We start from the raw sequence: 19,143 nt of genomic DNA, 5'->3' as shown, positions 1-19,143 counted from the left end.
GTGAACGAATATCTGGTCTGCGTGTGAGAGGTTTCAATTCCACTGTGCACATCAAACTGCCTCCTACTTACACCAAAGACGGCATACCTGTGAACAGACAACATATACCAACGCACGAAACGGCAAAAGGATGGAGCCATCTCACAGCGATTGCAGACCAAATACCGCCTCTCCTTAACTGCGAAGTGGGGTTACTGATAGGCTACAATTGTCCAGGAGCTCTCATACCCAGACGTGTGATAGCAGGAAAAGATGATGAACCCTTTGCTATTCTTTCAGACTTAGGGTGGAGTATTGTTGGCTGTTCAGCACCTCACTCTGATGCACAATTGTCAAACGGTCACTGTCACAGAGTAAACGTGAAGGAGCTGCCTGCAGTGACTCCAATGGATGCAAGAAGAATTCTCGAGACTGATTTCAGAGACAATCAAGGAGATGGCAAAACAGTCTCTCAAGAAGATTTGATTTCTCTTGAACAGAAGGGAAATATAAATATAAACAGACATGGACATTATGAAATGCATAATGCACATCATGGATTAAAGCAGATCGCCAAAGAACAGAGTCAGACACACCCATTAGGGTCACAGGTCATTGCCAGATTATTTTATGTAAACGATGGCATCATTAGTGTTGAGTCTGCTGAAAAAACCAGTCAGATGAGAAAGGAGGCACATGAGCTGTGTGCAAACAAAGGTTTAAGGAGTCACAAATTTGTGTCCAACAACTGTGCTGTTCTCCAGAGCATCCCCTCAACAGAACATGCTACAGACATCAAAGTAAAGGATCTCAGATTCAATGACCCAGCGTTAGAGAGAGCACTGGGAATAAACTGGAACATCGAGAGTGACTGTTTCAACTTCAAGGTTTCACTAAAGAACCAGCCCGCAACACGGCGCGGCATCCTGTCATCTGTCGCCTCCGTACATGACCCGCTGGGCTTCGTGGCTCCATACCTCCTCAACGGAAAGAATATTCTTCAGGATATGGGCCATCAAGAAACAGGATGGGATAACCCAATTCCAGGGCAGTTGAAATCACGGTGGGAGAAATGGCCAGATGACTTTGTTAAGATGGAAAGGATACAAGTAGCTCGCTGCTACCAGTCAGCAGGCTCTGAAAAGATGTTAAAAACAGAATGACATCACTTCTCAGATGCCAGCACCACGGACTATGGCCAATGCACATACCTGAGATTGAGGAATGAAAAAGAGGATCTTTACGGACGAAAGAGGTGGCACCAGGTGCAGTACTTGACGGAGCAGTTTTGGAGTAGATCGAAAAAGGAGTGCCTCCCACAACATCACAAACAAACAGTGCTGGCATAGCACTAAAAGAAACCTCAGGTTGGTGGTATAGGACCGGATGCTGAGGACACTACCACGAAGCAAAGAGAGATTTGGGACAGTCACAGAAGTCATTCAAGGCAAAGATGGACTTGTGAGACAGGTTAAAATCTTGTTTGGAGGGAAAGAACGGAACCACAAAGGAGAGCGCACCAGCAGGCCCGCTTTGGAGCGCCCTGTCCAGAAATTAGTTGTTAATTACTAAGCATTTAAGAAATGTAATATGGTTTACTGTGTGGTATAGCCTATACATTTGGAGGGTAATGCTGTAAGTGGAAATTTTGTGTTTTAGGTTTCCATTTTGTAAAACACTGTAATTTGGTGGGAATGTAAATAACCCCTTAAAAGGTTTATTGTTTTGTGTTGATTGCCTTATTTTGTATCTGCTTTATTGGTTTTGATGTATGCCTTTTTATATTGTATTGTTTTAATGATTTTGTATATGTTTTAATCTACTTCCGCTTTGAGCTAAGTTTGACTTTTATTTTGAAATGTTAGAAGGAAGCGCACCTTTATTTTGTGTTAATATACAAACTTGACGTAACGGCTAAATGTGACGGACGGATGCGCATTATATGAAGAGTTTTGATAGTTTTAATGGACCCGTATGAGGCTAACGCTCTTACGGTGGTGACAAGGAGGTTTTAATTCAATAGTTTTGGTTCATGATTACACAACGGAAGAAAAGAAATAAAGAAGTTCACCAGCAGTAAAGTCTCACGCCGATTGATATACGGGGATCCGTTACAGTAAGAGCACGTCACACTTGTGGATCTTCCTGGAAATGGGGATCGTAACAAGAGCAGAAACAAGATGTGGAAAACGGTAATTTATCACATGCAATGCTGTTTATTTTATTGCTGTGTCTGCAAACTGTGACATTGTGTTATTACAAAGTACTGATACCCATCATCATAACTTGCTGTCCTGTCCCTTCAGATCGTTGGAAGTTGTTCCACTGTGTGGATCGTGACTGAGATAAAACGAGCTGCATCAGAGCCTGAAGCCTGGGAGATACTGCAAAGTGCCTGTAGCTTCATGGGAAATGCTGGCCAGTGTCGGCAGATTCACTTCATCTGCTCCCAGTCTGATGAATCAAGTAATGATCCAGCATGTCCGTAAGTGATTTAAGATGTCAAAAGTACATAGGCATTGTGGGGTTTTCACCTTAAAGATAAAGCCCCGCTAGTTAAATTACCAGACCAACTCCAATGACCACAGATGACAGACTCGGGCGCGTAGTTTTACTTGTCCAAGGAGAATGTCCTGAGCTGTGCCTCCTGCACTCACCCAAAACACTCTGGCTCAGTTCTCCTCCGACAGTCCTTTTATTGAAGCAAGTCATTTACACAACACAGATGGGGTCTCTTCCGTATGAGCTTTACGACCCGACATTCCTGTGTGAGGTGTCGGTGGGTATATGGTGAGAATTGAAACAAACCTTTGTTCCTGTGTCTGCTCATCAACCCGGTGTGACCCTGGAAACTTTTGCTCTCAGGGTGACCGATGTAGAATAAACAACACAGCAATAATATGATTGTAATTATTAATCTTCTTCGAATAATTACAACCCTGTGGAGTAAACAATAATTCATAGGACTTACATTCTTTAATACAAATTGAAAACACATGATCCAAAATCTAACAGGCATGTATATTAAAGTCACTGTGAGGATTATTTTTAAGTGGCAATGAAACAGTCTCAATAATAATACTGAAGCCTCAATATGATAACGGTATACCGAAGAAAATGAGACCATCAGCAAATAGATTGTTTATTTATATGTTGTCATTTTCAATGTGTTACACATTTGACAAGGAAATTCCTCTAGAAATCAATAACTGCTTAAACACTCAACACAACTAACTAAACTGAAATAGTAGTTTGTAAGGTGGTCTTTATAGTTTTCTTTCCAGAAAACCTTTAAGGATATCTCACACTTGTAAAATTAAGTGTTGCATGTTTCAATAGAATATTTTAATTTCGATAGTTACAGGTACAAGTTCAAAAGAGATCATTCTGACTTGTTTTGTGAAAGCAAAACAAGTTTGAATTTGAGGTTTCAGTTCTACAAATACTGTATGAGGTTCCAATTAATGCAGTTATGTTTTATTTAGTTCAACTGAACCCCGTGCTTTCATTGTGGAAAGAAATATTAAAGCCAAGAAAGAAGTGAGAAAAAATTTCAAAGAACTAAGCGAGGTTACGGTGAGTTGTATAGACTGAAAGACATTAAAACAGTTTCGACAACTACAAGCATGCCTTAACATCGAAACATTTCTTTTTCAGAAATATTTCAGTGATGGAAGTTTCAAAGTGTTCACAGTGAGCTCCTACACGTTCCAGAGACCATCTGTTTCCCCTCAAGTCATCTGATTGTGACCTTTTCGGTTGGTCCCACCCCGGTTATGGGTTTGTGATCTTTTCGGTTGGTCCCACCCAGGCGGTTTAGATTACCCTCCATAGATACTTTGGGAGAGACACTGTTAACACATTTTCTCCTCCAACATTATTCATTTAGGATTCATGGTAATGAATGTGTTGAACCTGTTTCTGCTTCAAGGTGCCACAATTGAGACAAACATTCAGGAATACTATGACGGTACAATACAAGATCTTGAAATAAAAACTGACTGAAATGTTTATTATTCATCATCATTGTGCAGAATGTAATTATAATCAAATGTAATTGCTGAAAGTTATCTGTTTTTTGTAGTAGCCAAACAAATTCGAGGTGGCGGCAGTTTAAGAAAATGAGGGCAACAATTAAGAAGCACATCCTTTGGTCAAAGGACGTCATGTTTCAGAAAGCTAAAGATGTTATGTTGAAGCAGCTGAGAGACTTGATGGTTTGTCACATTTTACAATATGTCACATGATGAGGATTTATTAAAACATGCTGTGCTTTTTATCTGTAACTACAATTCTCGGGCATCATATATATAAATATTATCAAGTGGAATATGCATCTTTTTTAATGCTGCCTTAGCTATTAAAACACTGCAGACCCTTTCACTAGCTCAGCTATTGTTATTAGTCTAATACATATTTGGGCTGTGACTAATGCAGACTTGTATGCTGATTTAGAGCGAAATCCTTTCCTCTCTTATAAATATGTGAATTGTGACTCATGCATCCTTGGGCAGACTCATCGTGACTCTGTGTAACGACTGTAAGGTTACAATGCTGAGACCTTCCGGACAGGGAATGCTTCAACGCCATTTAGGATTAGGGCTAGAATTTTTTTAATAATTATTTTTACTCATACTCACAACAGTTTTTTGAAAATTTAGTTTAATTGTATGTATGGAAGTGCATATTTATCATCCGTACCATCCCTCCTGTTGAGACATGGCATGGCCCATGACTCAAATGGCCAGCTGTGTTGTACAAGCTGGCTGGGAGCACAAGCTTACTTTTAAAAGGTTAGTCAGTAGGTGTGCGTGTGTGTAGGTGTGTGTGTGGGTGGGTGTGTGTGTGTGGTTGTGTGTGTGAGGGGGGTCAACACAGGGCCAATGTGCTCAGTGTTGCACTATAATTCTAAAGTACCTATATATGACCTATTTTCTGTTAATCTATTTCTACAAATCCCCCTTTTCACACCTGATAGGTGTGAACTACTTCGGTCACTTTTAAACGGGGTTGGGTCTAATAGGTTTTCCCAATGTTCAAATAAGCGGTGTCGTCCCCCTCTTCCGGGGATCCTTTCTCACCCACTACAGTCTTCTCATAGGTCATCACAGGATACTGTTCTAATGGTTTGTCATACTCGGGTAATGCCAGGACAGGTGAGCCCACGAGGCAACGTTTCGTAGCCTCGAAAGCATTATCTGCCGCTGGTGTCCATTGTATCTTTCTTGTCATGGTCATGTCGTCAGTGTAGATTGTGTCCAACAATGGTTGTGTAAAGGTGGCATGATCTGGGACCCACGATCTGCAGTAATTAGTCAAACATAAGAACTGCATCATCTGTCTCTTTGTCTTGGGTTTCTGTGATCTTTCTCATCTGAGTATTGTTTTTTCCTATCCTGACCATCACCTCCCTCGGGTCTGTTTTCTTTACAGTCCCTGGCCATATGCCCTTCTTGTCCGCATCTGTAACACAGGAATTTACCATACTCATTTCCTCCTCCATTGCATCCTCTGTTCTCGCCCTTATCTCGGCCTCCTTTATGACCTCCTCGTCCTCTTGCTCCCCCTCCCCCTACAACAAACACATCCTGCTGATACCACAAATGCTGTTGTCAACTTCTTCTTTTTCTTCTCTCTTATCATGCTGGCTGCATTTTCCATATAGTTTAAGCACTGTTGCACTGAACCTGTTCTGTGGTTGACGTTGAATTTGCGGATATATTCAGCTATTCCTGGGCCGAAACCATTCATTAAGGCCTGTTTTAACTGTTGTTGGTAGGGGGTGGCGTCTCCAACATCATATGGGATGCCGCTGTTTGCTCTAAAGTTTGATTGGCTCTCTCAACCAATCTTTGGGACTGAGGAAAACTCATAATAAAAATATAACATAGATAACTAGAAAAAAATTAAAAGTATCAATTTAAAAATGAATAACCCACAACCCTGAGATTAAGAGTCTCATGCTCTACCGACTGAGCTAGCCAGGCAATTGATAACTTAATTTAAAAAATTAAAATTGGCAAAATAATGCATTTATTTAAAACATTTCAAAAAGTAACGGATTGTCGCACCCTCTACTAATTAATAGTTATCCTCAAAATAATTCTTCAGTCACTGTCCTGCGGGGCTGCTCTCTGTATTGTGACTCGGTGCGCGCAGCTAAGTGAGTAGGGGAGGGGCCGCGCAGCTGAGCACAGCGAGGCTGTCATCCTCAACCTTTTTGTTTTGTTTTAGTTGGAGCATGCATCAAGGGTATTTTTCACTGTTCTTTCTATCACCCTAAGTGTCAAAAATTCCCCGAGCCCAGTCATTTTAATTTAATTTGACTTGTTTGGCTATTGTGTAATTTACAGCTCTCACTAAAAAAATGACAAAGCAAATATGAGTCTCAATATTACAGTTATCATTATTTAAAAGTAAAATATGTCTTTCGCTAAACCAATCAGCGTTGGCGTGTGAAGTTGTGCTTGGCAGCGTGTAGTATGCAGAGCTTTGTATCAGTTATCCCGCAGTATCACTCTCCGTCTCAAGCCGTGCACAATTTTATCAAAAGTATTCAATCACTTGCATTCAACATTCATTCACTGGCATTCGACATTCATTCACAATGTTAAGTTGTAATAGTTTATTTTGATAACATCTGCAGAGGTCTTATGTTTTAAATTAATACATATAGAAAGATATTATAATAGACAATATTAAGGAGAATATTGTTATTAATGTATTATGAAGCATAGGGGTAATGTTTACTCTATGCAAATGTAAATGGCAAGAATTAATGTATATTGCATGAGAGTGACTGTACGTTAGTATTATAGATTGACGAAGCCGGTTGAAATCCGTGAAGTGACTCACAATAACAAGAGACTTTTATTGTGAAGGTGACTTTTAATGCAGTCAAAACCAAGATGGGAATCTTATTGTGAAAGTGACTGGACCGGAAGTGACGTTTCGACCGGTGAGAGAAAACTCTGTCTCTCAGAGAGATCGGTCTCTCTTTTCTCAGGTAAGGCGGCGGAGGAGGCTGTGCTTCCGGAAGGAGCCGGGAGCCGGCGCCGGGACACGTGGAGAGAGCGCTTTGAATGTTTGATTTACACTTCCTGCCATTAAATGTTGATAACTTAATCCATGCGCGTCCGGAAGCCTGTTTTTCCACCATCTGCGTAGTGCCCCAGTTTTGAGAATACCTTACAATTTGGAAACCACGGAAGGCGAAACTGAGATGGCCGCCAGAGACACGGGACATCGGACGCGGTGAGTAGCGCGCTAAGGTATCGAACTATTTATGCCGTCAGAACACGACGGGGCACAAGCCCGCCTGAGAGTTTAACAAGCAATCGACGCTGTGTGTGTGTGTGTTTTATGTGTTTTTTCCAATCGCCTTTTGCATGTTCTGCGCGTTTAGTGGCATTTACGCGGGCAAGTCGCCCACGTTTGGCCCACGTGGTTGATCGAACGCTTCGTGTCACTGATGAGTAGTCTTGTGTGTTTGTTCCAGTGCGTTTTGCATGTTCTGCACGTTTAGTGGCATTTACGCGTGCAAGTCGCCCACGTGTGGGCCGTGTGGTCGATCGAGCGCTTTGTGTTACTGATGTGTAGTCGTGTGTAAGATTGGGTGTGTTTGTGTCTTTTCTATAGTGCGTTTGCACCGATGGTTGTCTCACGCTTTTCGCGTGATTTCTTTTTCCTGTTTTCTTTTACCGTTCCTCGTGTACAGACTCTCTCCACGTCTAGTCTCTTTTCTGTTGTTACTCGTGTTATTGTAGAGATCTTTTCACGTCTTTCTACGTGTTCTCTTGTGTGTGTGAGGCCTTGTGGTTGTGTGTGTGGCCAGGTGCCATGTGCGTGTGAGTGGCCTCTGTGTACTCGACACCAGGTGTGTCGCTGTTGAGTACGTGATTTCTTTTTCCTGTTTTCTTTTACCGTTCCTCGTGTAGAGACTCTCTCCACGTGTAGTCTCTTTTCTGTTGTTCCTTGTGTTGTAGAGATTTTTCCACTCTCTCTTCACGTTTTTCCACGTGTTATCTCGTGTGTGTTTTGTGTGTGTGTGGCCTTGTTTGGAGTGTGTGCGGCCACGAGGAGAGTGTGGCCTGTGTGTGCGCTTTACACCAGGTGTGTCGCTGCTGCAACAGCGTTTGTGTGTGCTTCGCGGTTCATGTTTTTTGTCATATTGTGCGCTCGTTCGTTTGTTTTGTGAGTAACACGTTTTTGTAGACAAGACTTGCGGCTAGTTGACATAACGTAAGCGTGGCGGCCGTCATTTTGAATTGTATCGTAGTTACAAGATCATTAGACCGCATGAATCAGTGAGGTTGCTCGTGTCTGTGGTTTTAGCCGATTCACAAAAGAGGACTCACTGAATACACTTGGAAGCGAGAAGTACAGCGTGTTTTTGTTTTTGTTTTTTGTTTGTCCTGTTTTAAATCCACCATTTTGAGTTAGCTGAGAGCAAGGAACATTTGGTCCTTTGTTCGACCACATGGTCGGGGGGTGGAAGACATTTACATAAGTTAGGACGCCATTCCTCGTTGTTTAGTTTGTTAATGTGCGTTTGACCCTTGTTTAACATGTCCGCCATTGACAGCATTCATTTGCTGCAGCTTTAAGAGGTGTGAGGGTTTTTGTTAGTGGGCGTTTGACCCTTGTTTAACATGTCCGCCATTGACGGAATTCTTACATTGCTGCAGCTTTTGTTTCGACGAGGTGTGAGAGGTTGTGTTATGTATTTTGTATGCTGTTCAATTTCACTGTATTCACCCTAATTTGCATTTTTTCCCAACTGCATCCACAATTAGACACATAGTGTAGAATAAAATAGGATTTTTCTGTGCTCTACATTTACATTTCCTTACATATATTAAGCCTCAGTACCTGATCCCCCTTAACAAGCAAGAAGTTGACTGCAACATGCATCCACCTGGGTTTTCTGAATCAAAGGTTGTTTCAGAAAAAGGAGGGATGGGAGATGCAGAGACAGTGGTGACTGGTACCGAGATGTGGCGTTCGAGGAGTGATCGGGTCTGACTGGCACACAGTTTTGCAACCAAACACTTAACACATTCAGAAACAAGCACCTACATGAAGAAATATATCTAGAGAACACATTCACAGGAGCAGACTATCGCCCAGAGAGGAGATAGCAGAGTTAATGGCGTGGCTTTGGAGAATGTTTGAGAAATGAACTAACCACAGTTAAGTTTTTTCTTTGAGCAGGTTACCGGAGCCCACGAGAAGCCCAGTGGACTAAGTCCAGGCGAACGGGGTGCTCTGGAGTCATTGCAAGGACCTCAGAGTGCCCTCGATCTGTTTTAGGGTTCGAGCACGAGAAAGGAGGGTGCTGGACGAATACCTGCCTGCTATCAGATCCTAGTAGGATTTGAATATTTATATGCCCTAGTCAAGGGCCATAGATAGGATCAATTACATTTATCATAACCATTAAAGATAAATAAAGTTAGATTGGATTGGATAAGTAATTGAGACTCTGTTGGACGGGGTGAGAAGCTGCTCCTCCGACTCAGTTAAAAATTGCGAATTCAAGCCTAGAAAGTATTAGATACTTATTAAATATAGAAATTAAAATATAGACAATTTTTCATAGTCAAGTGTCACATTCTGTATAGAGCCGGCTGTGTTGTGTTGTGTTTTCTCATTCTCTTCAACAGCTACACCTGACGCTCCAGCATCGACCTCCAGCGTGTGCTGACTGCCTGCTGTGAGGACCTGCCATGAGGAGCTGCCCACAGGAGCATCGGACACCATCATCACCTGGCTCAGAGAGACTGAGGAGCAGACGGAGCCATCCTGAGGACCCCTGCGATGCCATTCGGAGCAGAGGACAGAACGATGCAGAGGAAGAGGGACAGATGACATCATGTGGATATGCGAATCCACCGACGGACCGACGGCTCAGCCAGTGAAAACCATGAAGAATGAGACAAGGCTTTTCCGACCTTTTGGATGACGGCAGAGAACACGGCATGCAGGTAGCTGCATGTAGGCCGAGATCCTTGAGAAGTCCTCAGCTGAGATTTAGTGAGTGTGAATTGCTGGTAGACAGTTAACTGCTTGCAGTCTGTGGAAGCAGTGGTTCATGCTCCCTCAGCTGAGTGGGACGATTGCAACCATCATTGACAATCTGCTTGGAGGAATACGAGTTGCAGAGCATGTATGCGGAGGGACTGGATTCACAGGGATGCACAGACACCTGCACAGATAGACACTTAGACAGTGCACACGTTACATCAACCGGAACCATCAGGACAGCAAGATTTTTCACCTGTGTGATGAATACATTCACACTGACACTTAGTGTTATTTAGTTTCCTTGAGAAGCAGGGATGCAAGGAGGGAGTGATGTTCTTCTTCCACAGGGATGCTGAATGATAATGAGTGCTAATTAAAATGTTGTACAATGTTTGTTTACATAGAGGGTCAAAATAAATGGGCTATTACTTGGTTGTTTATACTATTGGATAAGTATAAAAGGAGGGATTGTTAAGTTGTAATAGTTTATTTTGATAACATCTGCAGAGGTCTTATGTTTTAAATTAATACATATAGAAAGATATTATAATAGACAATATTAAGGAGAATATTGTTATTAATGTATTATGAAGCATAGGGGTAATGTTTACTCTATGCAAATGTAAATGGCAAGAATTAATGTATATTGCATGAGAGTGACTGTACGTTAGTATTATAGATTGACGAAGCCGGTTGAAATCCGTGAAGTGACTCACAATAACAAGAGACTTTTATTGTGAAGGTGACTTTTAATGCAGTCAAAACCAAGATGGGAATCTTATTGTGAAAGCGACTGGACCGGAAGTGACGTTTCGACCGGTGAGAGAAAACTCCGTCTCTCAGAGAGATCGGTCTCTCTTTTCTCAGGTAAGGCGGCGGAGGAGGCTGTGCTTCCAGAAGGAGCCGGGAGCCGGCGCCGGGACACGTGGAGAGAGCGCTTTGAATGTTTGATTTACACTTCCTGCCATTAAATGTTGATAACTTAATCCATGCGCGTCCGGAAGCCTGTTTTTCCACCATCTGCGTAGTGCCCCAGTTTTGAGAATACCTTACAACAATTATGTGGTGGTATTTCTTCAGTTTATGTTTCAACTCTATTTAGTCCCTCTATTGGCTATGAGGTTTCACACGAGAATTACAATATATATTACATAGCCTACATCTCAGTCTGTACTCCAAAGCAACAAACACACTCACACTGCTCAGTGGCCACGAGACTTCTCCCTTTCACACAAAAATTGCTCAATTACCCATAAAGCTTTTCACTGGGAGTGTAAATCCCGCACTCAGTCTTATATGTTAATGAGTCTTTGCTTCACTCAATTAATCACTGGAGCTTTTCACAGAGAGTCCGCACTCGGTCTGCTTGATTAATATCAAGAAACCTTTCACAGACCTCTCGCACTCAGCATCCTTGTTAACGAGTCAGGAAACGCCTCCAGACTCCTACACACCTATGTTCACCTGGAGGACTTCACTTGCACAGACTCAGACATCCAATACACACATGGAGCACAGACCGACAGAACCACTATCAAATCTCCTTTGGGTGGAGAACCCTCTACGTCCTTTAGGTGGAGCAACCTCTACGTCCTTTAGGTGGAGCAACCTCTACTTACCTGTTATCTGAGGTCACTGGTTGGATCTGGATCCCGTCAATCGTCTCAGGAAAGAAGGAGGTTGGACAATAAAGACACCGGCCCGGCCACGAATTCACGTCCCGGGACTTTGACAGGATCAGCTAAGACCCTGGCTGTCGACAGACTTCGGCGTGTCTTCCCCTCCCTTTTTTCCGTTGACGATGTGTTGGGATCCGGCTCGAAGGACCAATTAATGTGGGGTTTTCACCTTAAAGATAAAGCCCCGCTAGTTAAATTACCAGACCAACTCCAATGACCACAGATGACAGACTCGGGCGCGTAGTTTTACTTGTCCAAGGAGAATGTCCTGAGCTGTGCCTCCTGCACTCACCCAAAACACTCTGGCTCAGTTCTCCTCCGACAGTCCTTTTATTGAAGCAAGTCATTTACACAACACAGATGGGGTCTCTTCCGTATGAGCTTTACGACCCGACATTCCTGTGTGAGGTGTCGGTGGGTATATGGTGAGAATTGAAACAAACCTTTGTTCCTGTGTCTGCTCATCAACCCGGTGTGACCCTGGAAACTTTTGCTCTCAGGGTGACCGATGTAGAATAAACAACACAGCAATAATATGATTGTAATTATTAATCTTCTTCTAATAATTACAACCCTGTGGAGTAAACAATAATTCATAGGACTTACATTCTTTAATACAAATTGAAAACACATGATCCAAAACCTAACAGGCATGTATATTAAAGTCACTGTGAGGATTCTTTTTAAGTGGCAATGAAACAGTCTCAATAATAATACTGAAGCCTCAATATGATAACGGTATACCGAAGAAAATGAGACCATCAGCAAATAGATTGTTTATTTATATGTTGTCATTTTCAATGTGTTACACATTTGACAAGGAAATTCCTCTAGAAATCAATAACTGCTTAAACACTCAACACAACTAACTAAACTGAAATAGTAGTTTGTAAGGTGGTCTTTATAGTTTTCTTTCCAGAAAACCTTTAAGGATATCTCACACTTGTAAAATTAAGTGTTGCATGTTTCAATAGAATATTTTAGTTTCGATAGTTACAGGTACAAGTTCAAAAGAGATCATTCTGACTTGTTTTGTGAAAGCAAAAAAAGTTTGAATTTGAGGTTTCAGTTCTACAAATACTGTATGAGGTTCCAATTAATGCAGTTATGTTTTATTTAGTTCAACTGAACCCCGTGCTTTCATTCTGGAAAGAAATATTAAAGCCAAGAAAGAAGTGAGAAAAAAATTCAAAGAACTAAGCGAGGTTACGGTGAGTTGTATAGACTGAAAGACATTAAAACAGTTTCGACAACTACAAGCATGCCTTAACATCGAAACATTTCTTTTTCAGAAATATTTCAGTGATGGAAGTTTCAAAGTGTTCACAGTGAGCTCCTACACGTTCCAGAGACCATCTGTTTCCCCTCAAGTCATCTGATTGTGACCTTTTCGATTGGTCCCACCCCGGTTATGGGTTTGTGATCTTTTCGGTTGGTCCCACCCAGGCGGTTTAGATTACCTTCCATAGATACTTTGGGAGAGACACTGTTAACACATTTTCTCCTCCAACATTATTCATTTAGGATTTATGGTAATGGTAGGTGTTGAACCTGTTTCTGCTTCAAGGTGCCACAATTGAGACAAACATTCAGGAATACTATGACGGTACAATACAAGATCTTGAAATAAAAACTGACTGAAATGTTTATTATTCATCATCATTGTGCAGAATGTAATTATAATCAAATGTAATTGCTGAAAGTTATCTGTTTTTTGTAGTAGCCAAACAAATTCGAGGTGGCGGCAGTTTAAAAAAATGAGGGCCACAATTAAGAAGCACATCCTTTGGTCAAAGGACCTCATGTTTCAGAAAGCTAAAGATGTTATGTTGAAGCAGCTGAGAGACTTGATGGTTTGTCACATTTTACAATACGTCACATGATGAGGATTTATTAAAACATGCTGTGCTTTTTAGCTGTAACTACAATTCTCGGGCATCATATATATAAATATAATCAAGTGGAATATGCATCTTTTTGAATGCTGCCTTAGCTATTAAAACACTGCAGACACTTTCACTAGCTCAGCTATTATTATTAGTCGAATACATATTTTGGCTGTGACTAATGCAGACTTGTATGCTGATTTAGAGCGAAATCCTTGAAGACCTGGAAAAAACAATGCAGGAATCAATCGAACTGTCGCTCAAGACAGATGGCGTCTCAATCCCAGGTAAAGACAATGAAACAACGTAGAAACATGATAATAAATACAAATATTTGATTGAAATTAACAAGTCAGCACATTTCAAATACTGCCATATCTCTATGTAATATCTTGATTTTATTTAAAATATGTTGAACTACGATTCATATTCTCTCTCTTAGGAAGACAAGATAAAGACAAAACTCAACAAAATCATCCGCGATCGTAAGAAAACGATCTACAGCAGTCTGACGACAACAATTGAGACGAGCATGCAGGAATGCTATGACGGTACGATAAGAGATCATAGAACCTGAACCTGTAAAAATTCATATGATTCATTGTAATTTTTCAGAATTTAGTTAGAATAAAATGTAATTAACGAAAGTTTTTCTGTTTTGTTGTAGTTGCAAAACAAATTAAAGGACACGGCTGTCTTGAAAAAATTAGGACCACTCTTACGAATCACGTACTTGAGTCAAAGGACGTCATGTTTCAGACAGCTAAAGATGTTATGTTGAACAAGCTGAGAGACTTGATGGTTTGTAACATTTTATCATATGTCATACGATGAGGATTTATTTAAACATGCTGTGCATTTTGGCTGTGACTAATGCTGAGTTTTATCCTGATTTAGAGAGAAATCCTTGAAGACCTGGAAGAAATGCAGGAATCAATCGATCTGACGCTCAAGACAGATGATGTCTCAATTCCAGGTAAAGACAACAAAACAACATAGAAACATGATAATGACTACAAATATTTCTATTGAAATTAACAAGTCAGCACATTTCAAATACTGTAATTAATAATGAACTTGATGTTTTCTGGGGGGTTTAGATGTTGAGAATGAGCTTGAGATGGTGAAGAACCACTACGAAGAACTGAAGCGAGGTCCAGATGAAGAACCACTCATTTGGTAAAACTGCTGTTAAAGTAATAACAATAATTGAGCTGTTCTGAATCATGCTAACGATGCTTTTTAATTACAGTATCAACTGACGAGCCCTGCGTGTGTGCTGATTAGAGACGTGAGGCCTCTGGATTTGGTCTCAACCCTTTGTCAAGTCATCTTATTCTCTTTAAGTGATTTTTTCAGATGTACTTTTCATTAGTTTGGTGTGAATTAAATGAAGAGACATTTTTATGGTCAATATCTGGTCGGGTAATTTTAGCTTTTAATTGATTAAAGTTCAGAAGCAGACAAACTGTGTGGGGGGTAAGAGCGGGATGTCCTGCAGCAAAGGTCCCCAGTCGGATTCAACCCAGGTACATTGTGGTTTACCAGGCCATCATTATGGTTTTCATGATTTAAAAAAAGTCTTCTTCTTTCAGTTTTTGTCCATTTTTTTAATCGTAGTTTAGTATTGGTTGATTGAGATTGAAATGTCGATGATTTTATTGGTGTTTAACATACATCCTGAATTTTGATCACAGAATGTTTAATTTCCCAAAGACATTATAAGCTTTTATTAAAAGAATGATCTAACCTTTTCTTTTATTGTTCAAGGAAAAAATTTGCTTACTGCTAAATAATGTGTTCTTAGTGTGTTAATCCATGTATCAGAATTGGATAGAACTAGATGATAGTAATACACCAGCCTATCTGGTTTCTCATTATTTACTGAAATATTGTTGTGTTTTAATCTACTCTGATTCTAAATGCATTTAAAGTATCTGATAAGGTATAATGTCCAATAAATTGACTTTCAAAGTTCCAAATGTTCTTTGGCTTATTTTTCCTTTATTCTGTTAAAGGATCTGAAAGCCTCTTCAGGTTCTCACATCAGTTGTTATTGTTGAGAGAGAGATAAACAAATGATTTTAAAAACTTTTTTTGTCGGTTTGTCCTGTTCATGATTGTACACAGAGACATGAAGACGTGTACAAACCGGTTTGATAAAGGTGTGTTGTTATTTGTGGTGGAATAAATGTTCCGATGCCTTGTGAGAAATCAAAAGTATTTTAAGCACGGTGGTCTTATCACACTTTATTATATAGTAACAAGTTCACAAATGATCAGAATGTGAGCCAGGTACAAACAAGTGGACAAATCAAGTCAACTAGACAAATAAGTCATCAGACAGTAAGTAATCACACAATCAAGTCATGGAAACACCCGATCGAGTGGAGCAAAACCTGAACCCTCTGAATGAGAAGTCTCAGACTGAATGCTGCTTTCTTAGTTGATCCTTCTCCTCTTTACTGTATACACCTCGTCGAGACGTACACGTTCCAGAGACCATCTGTTTCCCCTCAAGTCATCTGATTGTGACCTTTTCGGTTGGTCCCACCCCGGTTATGGGTTTGTGATCTTTTCGGTTGGTCCCACCCAGGCGGTTTAGATTACCCTCCATAGATACTTTGGGAGAGACACTGTTAACACATTTTCTCCTCCAACATTATTCATTTAGGATTTATGGTCATGGAATGTGTTGAACCTGTTTCTGCTTCAAGGTGCCACAATTGAGACAAACATTCAGGAATACTATGACGGTAGCCTACAATACAAGATCTTGAAATAAAAACTGACTGAAATGTTTATTATTCATCATCATTGTGCAGAATGTAATTATAATCAAATGTAATTGATGAAAGTTATCTGTTTTTTGTAGTTGCCAAACAAATTCGAGGTGACGGCAGTTTAAAAAAATGAGGGCCACAATTAAGAAGCACATCCTTTGGTCAAAGGACCTCATGTTTCAGAAAGCTAAAGATGTTATGTTGAAGCAGCTGAGAGACTTGATGGTTTGTCACATTTTACAATACGTCACATGATGAGGATTTATTAAAACATGCTGTGCTTTTTATCTGTAACTACAATTCTCGGGCATCATATATATAAATATAATCAAGTGGAATATGCATCTTTTTGAATGCTGCCTTAGCTACTAAAACAATGCAGGCCCTTTCACTAGCTCAGCTATTGTTATTAGTCTAATACAAATGTGGGCTGTGACTAATGCAGACTTGTATGCTGATTTAGAGCGAAATCCTTTCCTCTCTTATAAATATGTGAATTGTGACTCTTCATGCATCCTTGGGCAGACTCATCGTGACTCTGTGTAACGACTGTAAGGTTACAATGCTGAGACCTTCCGGACAGGGAACGCTTCAACGCCATTTAGGATTAGGGCTAGAATTTTTTAATAATTATTTTTACTCATACTCAGGACTCGTTGGAAATACCTGCTTATAGCTCAAGACAATCAAGGATACCTACAGTGACCTCTCAGTAGTATTTATGTGGAAGATTTTCCATTGCACACTAGTCCAGTTTGAAACCCCGTCTGTTAAATGGGAACATGGACGTTGTTGCAATGTTCCTAACTTCAATTTTAAGTGAAGTAAATTTTACTTGAAAATGTTGAGGCTGTAAAAAAAATTAGGTTTGTACAAATTCAAATGTATGAAGCAGAACACGTTATTATGTCGACAACTTTTCATTCAGAAGGGAAATTCCTCAAGGGAGGAGTTTCAGTGCAAGAAGCAACACTTGCTTATCTGCAAAGTCGGATAAATAGTGAGAGAAAGAGACTACGCCCGCACTGGAGAGCAGGCATTGATCTACATCTGCAGCCTCCGGGTCGCAGGTAAGCGCTGACATTTATATTAACTTATTAAGGACAGAAAGCACCGCGGGTTACTCGTATTGGTCGACTGAAAGCTGGAAGACGTCTCTGTGAATGACAAAACAAAAGGCTAGACGTGATGTTACGCACTAGAATTTGAGTAATGAAGCGCGCTCGTCCCGACTTGATGAGAAGTTGCTTCTCTTGGGGACGGACACCATATTGACAGATCTCTACATCTTACGTTGCACTGCGTAAGCGTAACGTAAGTTTGGTTGCGACACTCTCCACATTAGAGTATTTGACCAGGCCTGGTTTTGTAAACTTAAAACTCTCCAAAGTTGCAGTGGTCGATTTAACACATTATTATTTGTTTTCCTTCCAGTTGCCGTTCGTGGTCATGGATGATTTTGTTCGGGATAAATTATCTGAATGGAATCTCAGCGAGTTGATAGACACATTTAAAGGTAACGTATTACTATGCATCTTTTTTAAGGCACAGATAATGTTCATAGAAATACGTACAGATCTAATCATACAGAACTAATAGAATTATGAAAAATGCAGACATAGGTTTAAGGCAATGTGAGAAATCAGTGTTGACTAATCCTGGCAATTCTTGTCTCTATTCAGAGGGTAAAAAAGCCCTAAAGGTAAACACCGTGGACATTTTCACACTGCTACATTACATTAATAAAGTTCAGTAGCCGCTGCTCTGTATCTTGTATTGAGATGATGATCTCACTAGCACTGAACTCAAGACTAAAGAATGACAAATTATTAAAATACAATTAATAAACATTTACGCTATTTTCAGACTGGAATACTCTTAAAAAATTAAATGAACAGCTGAACCATCATCTATTCAATATAATAGATTTCTACACGAGTTTGAGATGTATTATTGAATGACTGAGATTCATCTCTGTGTTTTAATTGCAGAACAAGGCATCGACAAAGAACGTTTTTTGTGTCTGGATGATCAAGATATCGCCGACTTGATCCCCACCGTGGGACCAAGGTCAAAATTCAAGAAAAAGCTCAAGTGGTTAAAGGTACATTTCTGAACTCTGCATACAAATTACACAAATACTTTATTTATAATTCACAGTATCACAGACTTCTGTTCAAACTTTTCATGACGGATAATTCATACTATCTCATTAAAAATAAAAGGGTGTGCTGGAATTTGAACATTTATTTATTTTTATGGTTTGCAACTATTTTCTTTCGTCACTAAAAGGAACAAAAAACTGAAAATCCCGAAGTCGTTGATTCGTCTGCTCAAGTAAGTTGAATAAAGTTTCAATCACGAAGGTATCATAAGGCATTTATTACAATAGTACAGATCATATTGTCAAAGTCCGCTCCAACCTTTACATGGCCACTAGTATTGATTCAAGACACACATGTTCATGTTCACCCTCAGGCTTGTGCGTCCACCAGTGACAAAAGTAATAAAGGTGAGATAAACGTTCTCTTATTGATCACGTGCATTGTTCATTTAACCCTCCTATTACCTTTGGTGTCAATTTGACCCCATTCGATGTTTAACGTCTCTAAAAAATGATTGACATCATTTTGTTTGCTTCATATTTCATGACTTTTCCTAATTTATTGGGGACAACTGGGAAAACATCAAATTCACATGATGATATGTTTTCAATGTCCTGAACACAACTTGTACGCATCGGTGTTCTTTGGGGTCGATTTGACCCCAGGCTGTTTGTCACCTTGTCAA

The 19,143-nt window shown here is 40.3% G+C and overlaps 1 protein-coding gene and 1 long non-coding RNA gene across 9 annotated transcripts in view; both read left to right on the top strand.

The window, feature by feature from the left end:
- LOC130188098 (nuclear GTPase SLIP-GC-like) overlaps positions 1-19,143 on the top strand; it is a 63,659-nt gene that overhangs the window by 37,944 nt on the left and 6,572 nt on the right. For 2 of the 7 annotated variants that reach the window (XM_056406188.1, XM_056406192.1), the window contains exons 1-4: positions 17,344-17,423; positions 17,788-17,869; positions 18,345-18,457; positions 18,579-18,865. The exons of 1 other annotated variant lie outside the window; for it this stretch is intronic. In XM_056406188.1, coding sequence (XP_056262163.1) covers positions 18,812-18,865 — 54 coding nt within the window. In that variant the 5' untranslated portion in view covers positions 17,344-17,423; positions 17,788-17,869; positions 18,345-18,457; positions 18,579-18,811. Of the gene's footprint in view, positions 1-14,012; positions 14,122-14,237; positions 14,372-14,467; positions 14,547-14,670; positions 14,750-14,822; positions 15,557-17,343; positions 17,424-17,447; positions 17,668-17,787; positions 17,870-18,344; positions 18,458-18,578; positions 18,866-19,143 lie in introns of those variants that run through there. 4 more of the 7 variants (XM_056406185.1, XM_056406191.1, XM_056406189.1 and 1 more) reach the window with 4 other exon arrangements.
- LOC130188099 (uncharacterized) lies at positions 628-10,991 on the top strand. 2 transcript variants are annotated; one of them, XR_008830562.1, is made up of 4 exons: positions 628-2,171; positions 2,286-2,464; positions 3,465-3,555; positions 3,637-10,991. It is a non-coding gene; the product is annotated as an uncharacterized LOC130188099 (long non-coding RNA). The 2 variants fall into 2 exon arrangements; XR_008830563.1 differs by lacking the exon at positions 3,465-3,555 and having other exon boundaries at positions 632-2,171.

Source organism: Pseudoliparis swirei, chromosome 23, assembly GCF_029220125.1.
Source record: "Pseudoliparis swirei isolate HS2019 ecotype Mariana Trench chromosome 23, NWPU_hadal_v1, whole genome shotgun sequence".
In the NCBI taxonomy this organism is placed as follows: Eukaryota; Metazoa; Chordata; class Actinopteri; order Perciformes; family Liparidae; genus Pseudoliparis; species Pseudoliparis swirei.
Note: the sequence above shows the minus strand (reverse complement) of the source record. Positions and strands in the feature narration are given on the sequence as shown.